This window comes from Myotis lucifugus, unplaced genomic scaffold, assembly GCF_000147115.1.
Source record: "Myotis lucifugus unplaced genomic scaffold, Myoluc2.0 scaffold_10515, whole genome shotgun sequence".
Classification (NCBI taxonomy): Eukaryota; Metazoa; Chordata; class Mammalia; order Chiroptera; family Vespertilionidae; genus Myotis; species Myotis lucifugus.
In genome coordinates, this window is record NW_005881563.1 from 1 (window position 1) to 5716 (window position 5716).

Here is a 5716-nt window from a genome sequence, read left to right on the forward strand (position 1 = left end):
ACCCCCTGCCTGCCTGTCCCAGCTGCTCACGGGACCCTGTGCTGCCTGTGGTCACGGGGTGGCTGGGCCCCAGAGCCCCTGCCGCACGACCTGTGTGGAGTTTGAGCAACCTGAGCGGGGCTCGGGGAACTTGCCAGTCTGTACCCCACCCAGAGGCCTCGGGCCTGAAAGCACAGGACGTGCCGTGGCCTGTGTGCCGGTGGGCATGAGCGTGGCTCCCAGTGGGCTGCCATGTGGCCACCACCCCGACACAGAGAAGTTGGGCCGGCCGCGGTCTCCGTCCAGGGTGGCTTCCCACTTCCTCCAGGGGCCCTGCTCCCCCTGCGCCTGCAGCCGGCCTTGGGGTGGGCAGCCTCCCCACTCCCCTTCGTGGTAGGAAGGTGAAGTGCCCACCGGGCCCCTGTGTGTGGGGGTGACCACTGCCCCCAGCACGGCAGCCGCCGCGGCCTGCATGCTCTAGAAGGTTCTCTGCAAGTGTGCTTCCTCATGCTGGGACGCGGGCCTTGCTGTGGGGCCTGGACCCTGCACTCTCCTGCTGGGGCCTGAGAGGGAGGTGCTGTGGTGGCCAGTGGAGGAGGCCCCCCCAGGCCAGGCAGAGGCACAGGCACGGCGGCCCAGAGTCTGAATGTTCCCGCCAGACCCCTTGAGGCAGTTTCCCCGCCCACACTACGTCATCTGTGTTTTCCCAAAATGGAAAGGCCTGTTCGGCGTTCCTGGGAGCCGTGGGCTCCCCCGTGGGCTCCCCTGGGGGTCCTGCCCGCAGCCGCGTCGCTCATGCCTGACTCCCTCCCGTCCCAGGCAGAGTCTGAGATGGCCCTGGACGCCGAGTTCCTGGACGTGTACAAGAACTGCAACGGGGTGGTCATGATGTTCGACATCACCAAGCAGTGGTAAGAGGGTGCCCGGCTCCTCGCACCCACCCCCCTGGGACATTCCACAGGTCCAGCAGATGGCGGTTCCGCCGGCGTCACCACTAGTGCCAAGTGCTTGAGGGCCAGCCTTGGGCTGTGCACGGTGGCAGGCCAGCTACACAGAACCGGACCAGATGTCTTGGGTCTGCACGTGCACTGGGCCAGCGTGGGGGTGTTCCCCTCTGCGTGGAGGCAGACGCTCACGTGGGGGCGAGGCCTGAGCCTGCACAGCCCCCAGCCTTTCCTGCAAACACCGTCCAGAATCTGGTGGAATCAAGTGGCCTTTTGTTGGGGCTCCCGCGCAGGAGCAGCACGAGGGAGGTGCAGGGGGAGGGTGGGGTGCTGGGCGCCATTTCCCAGGGCCTCTGCCTGGAGCCGCGTGGGACTCGGTGCCTGTGGGGTGCTGGGCGCCAGTTCCCAGGGCCTCTGCCTGGAGCCGCGTGGGACTCGGTGCCTGTCCTGCCTGGCGCTGGGACCCCGGGAGAGCTGACGGGGCGGCACCAGCAGCCTCTGGGCTTCGAGCTGCCACCGAATGGAGGTCTTCAGGATGCAGAGGGAGGGCTGACGGTGGTTTAGAGACGGCCGGGGGCGTTCACTCTGCCGCTTACTCGGCCTTGTAAATGTTACTGTTGTTACTGCGCTGGAGTGCGTTCACTCTGCCGCTTACTCGGCCTTGTAAATGTTACTGTTGTTACTGCGCTGGAGTGCGTGCCCGTGTGTGGATCCCGCGTCTGGCACCCAGCCCGGCTCTCCTGAGCATCGCACGCCCCTGCAGTGCCGGCATCTCCCTCGCATGCCTGGGTGTGCTGGGCGGGCTCATCCGTCTCCCATGGTGCCCAGCGGTGACTCAGGTCCCGGGGGTCTGGTGTGCACTGACCACCAGCACCCACGTGACAGACCGCTGGGTGGGCAGGCAGCGTGTCGGAGATGTGGAATGGGTGGTGGAGCCCCAAGCACATGTGTCGCACGTACCTGCGCGGAAAGCGGCAGCACGCTCCTCGGGGACATGCCAGGGAAGAAGGGGCTTCCCGTGGGCGCTGCAGTGGGCCCTGAGCCCGGGAGTCAGGTGGCTTTGCTGTGGGCTTTGGCACGGACACTGTCACTGAAGTGTCCCGGGGCTTCGCTGAGCAATGACCTTCAGTCCAGGAAGAGCAGCGCTGGAGAGCTGGGGCAGGCGGGGCCGCCCGTGCCCGTGCCCCGGTGTGAGCCACGGGCACTGCCCGCACAGGAGGGGTTCCATCGGTCCAGGGCACGTGCTGCACGGGGCAGGGGTCTCGGGGCTGAAACTCAGGTGGGTCTCCTCACCTTGCCTCCGAAGGACCTTCAGCTACATCCTGCGGGAGCTCCCCAAGGTGCCGACCCACGTGCCCGTGTGCGTGCTGGGGAACTACCGCGACATGGGCGAGCACCGCGTCATCTTGCCTGACGACGTGCGCGACCTCATGGACCGCCTGGACAGGTGCGTGTCGCTGGGGAGACCGCAGGAGGCCTCGCGGAGATCTGGGGCCTGGAGCTGGGGATGGTGTGGGACGGGATGTGGACTCGGGGAAAAGCGGGGAGGGCTGAGGACCGCGTGGCAGCTGGCTTCCTGGCACCCGGCAGGCAGGGGAGGGGTGAGCGCACCAGCCAGTGCAGGCCGCACCCTGTAGGCTCTAGTCTAGGCCCAGGGCCACTTGGGGGTGGTGACCTGCTGAAGGCACCCCAGGGGCCTGGGGGCAAAAGGGCAGCCTGGCCCAGGTGCAGTCCTGCCCCATGGCCGGGCGCTCCCTCCTCTCTGAACAGACCACCGGGCTCCTCCTACTTCCGCTACGCCGAGTCCTCCATGAAGAACAGCTTTGGCCTCAAGTACCTTCACAAGTTCTTCAACATCCCCTTCCTGCAGCTGCAGGTGAGCCCTGCCCGCCTCCCCGTGGACGGGCGCTGACCCCTGCACCATGCTTCTCTGGCCCTTGTGCCCACCCCTCTTCACTGGGTGCCCACAGCGACCCTCTGGACCAGGCCTCAGCAGCCTGGGGGTGCTCGGCCCCTCCCCGCTGTGCCGGGGTACAGCCCACTGCCGGGTGCCGCACCTGCTGGGTGTTATAAAGCTTTAGTTTTTATCTTTTGGGGGTGATTTTTGGATTTACAGGGAGTTGCCAAGATGGTGCCGAGGTCTGTGCCCTCGCTCCACTTCCCCAGTGCTGGCCCCTCGCATCTCCGTGTGCTTTTGTCAACCACAGAGCCGTCCATCCCTTAACATAACACACGGCTTTGTCCGCACTCGGGGACTCCTCGGTCCACCCACACGCAGCTGTCACTTTGCTTTGGGGCCGTAGAGGTGACACCTTCTGGCCAGGAAGCGTGACGTCCACGCGGCTGGTCACCGCGTGCTGACCTAACGCCCCGAAGCCGCATTGGCTCCGTTCTCTCCAAACGGAAGTGGGACTCACAGAGACCAGCGTCTTCCTTTCCTCTCGCCTTTGGTTTGGGAGGCCTCACGGGCCTCATGGGCTGGGTCGCTGGTGCTGTCCGCGTGGCCGGGGCGAAGGCCCTGTCATTGCACCTGTTCTTCCGCCCCTGGTGTCACTCTGTCCTTCAACTTTCTATCCAGTGTGACGCACACACAGCACCCAGTGGCGGGCGGCCCCGTGCACCCTGGACCGGCCTCCGCACGTGGTGCCACAGCACAGGCAGCACCTGTGTGCAGGGCTAGCTGGGTGGTTTGTCCCTGGCACTGGCATCGTCATAGCCACACCGAGCGCCTTAGGTGTCACCCTGGCCACGGGGAGGAGGTGGTGTGAACGTCCAGGTCTCTGCCTCCCGTGCTCGGCAGCTGTTGGTTCCTCAGTGGCGGCCGGGAGGCTGGAGGGGACGGTCACTGCCGCGGCGTGTCCCTCAGGTGTCACTTCCTCCCTGCAGAGAGAAACGCTGCTGCGGCAGCTGGAGACAAACCAGCTGGACATCGACGCCACGCTGGAGGAGCTGTCGGTGCAGCAGGAGACCGAGGACCAGAACTACAGCATGTATGCAGCCGGGCCGGAGGCTGGGCACGGGCAGGGCTCAGGGACGGCCGGCAGGACCACGCCTGCGGCAGGGTCAGTGCTAGCAAGACAAGGGCAGCACCGCCAGCCCAGCAGGCCCATCGGCCGGGTGACCTGTGGGTCCGAACATCCGAGTCACTTTCGAGGTGAAGGTGGAGGTGCTCAGAGCTGAGCACAGGCCCTGGGGGGCGGGGGGCTCTGTCGTTAATGCCACCAGTGAGATATGTGGGGTAAACTAGGGTAAAATAGCGCTTGTCTAGAACATGTGGGTTAGATTTCCAGTGGAAGCCACCTGGCCTCTCCCCACCAAGCTCGTTGGGGCCGGGCCCTTGGAGGTGTCCTGGCAGGACCCACAGTGGCTCTGGGCCGGGGGCACAACAGGACTGGGGGCACCAGAGAAGGCTGCTGGGGGGCTGCCCGCACAGCCCCGGGTGCAGGGACAGGGCGCGCAGCCCGGCCTGTTGGCCACGTGGCCTGTGCTGCCAGTGCCGCTGGTCGGGCAGCATTCTACCCGAGGCCTCAGCAGGACGTGTTCTGGCTGAGGTTGCGCCATTTTGAGCTTGGCTTCCAGTTGGGGCCAGCGTAGGGGAGGGTCCTCAGCTCCTTGACCGGGGGGGCTGACCTGGTCATCGACAGCAAAGGCTCCAGAGCTGCCTGTGCCTCCAGCAGGTCAGCCGACTGCGGGGGAGAGGGGGCTGGCCTGGCTGGGGACTGGACTGAGCCAGCATCGTGCTGTGGGGCCAGAGGCCAGACTCCACTCCTAGCCATGCCATACTCCTCCCCGAAGTCCAATCTAAGGGGGAGGGGGACCAGCCTAGACCCCCTCCCGGTCCCCACAGGCCCAGGTGCAAGCAGCAGGGCTTGTCTCAGCACCAGTCCTGCCATCTGCACGGTGGGAGGGCCAGGCTGGCCTGCGGCCCGTCTCCTCCCAGCCCTCTGCCCCAGGGAGGCTCTGCTTGCTACGAGGCTGCTGGGCCTGAGGACAGGGACACCTGTCGCCAAAAATAAGAGGGAGAGGCAGGGAGGCAGCCTCCTCACTCCCACCTGTGCCCCCAGCTTCCTGGAGATGATGGAGGCGCGAAGCCGAGGCCACACGTCCCCGCTGGCGGCCAACGGGCAGAGCCCGTCCTCCGGCTCCCAGTCACCGGTGGTACCTGTGAGCGCCGTGTCCACGGGGAGCTCCAGCCCCAGCACGCCCCAGCCGGCCCCACAGCTGCCCCTCTCCGCCCCCTCTGCCTGCCCCTCCCCACCGTCCCCCTCAGAGGCCCCGCTGCCCCCAGCGCCCCCCGTGGCCCCCGCTCCAGCCCCGAGACGCAGCATCATCTCCCGGCTGTTTGGGACCTCGCCAGCTGCCGAGGTGGCCCCTCCCCCCCCAGGTAGGCCCCAGGGGGCCCCTCGGAAGGTGTGGGCAGCCCAAGCGTTGATGGCACCATCACCCTGGCCCTGTGAGCTCCTCCAGACTGGGACCGGGTCCCCTTCCCCCTGGGTGGGCAGTGTGACGGCCCAGTCACAGGCCAACCCCGGCTTGCGTCCTGGCCCTGCGGGCACAGATCCGGCTCCGGCTGCAGAGGCCCCAGCGAAAGTCCAGGACGTCGAGGAATTTGTTCCTACATCAGTTAGGTGTCAGGTTTAGCTCGTTATGAGCAAGGAGTGGGCATCTGGGATCGGCTTGCTTTTCAAAGCCCTGGGAAGCTTAGCCTGTCCTCGCTGAGCTCTTCCTCGTTTCAGACGGACAGGTGCTGGGGGGGAGGCGGGTCAGAGAGCCGAGAACCGAGCGCCGCGGCC

General features: G+C 66.5%; 1 protein-coding gene across 1 annotated transcript; it reads left to right on the forward strand.

Annotated features, from left to right (window-relative positions):
- Positions 1-675: 675 nt before the first annotated feature.
- On the forward strand, positions 676-5546 carry RABL6 (RAB, member RAS oncogene family like 6; the record flags this gene model as incomplete). Its single annotated transcript, XM_006109493.3, has 6 exons — positions 676-890; positions 2230-2370; positions 2694-2799; positions 3810-3913; positions 4988-5307; positions 5482-5546. Coding segments are annotated over exons 1-6 (936 nt in total), but the record flags the coding sequence as incomplete, so codon positions are not given.
- Positions 5547-5716: the final 170 nt, after the last annotated feature.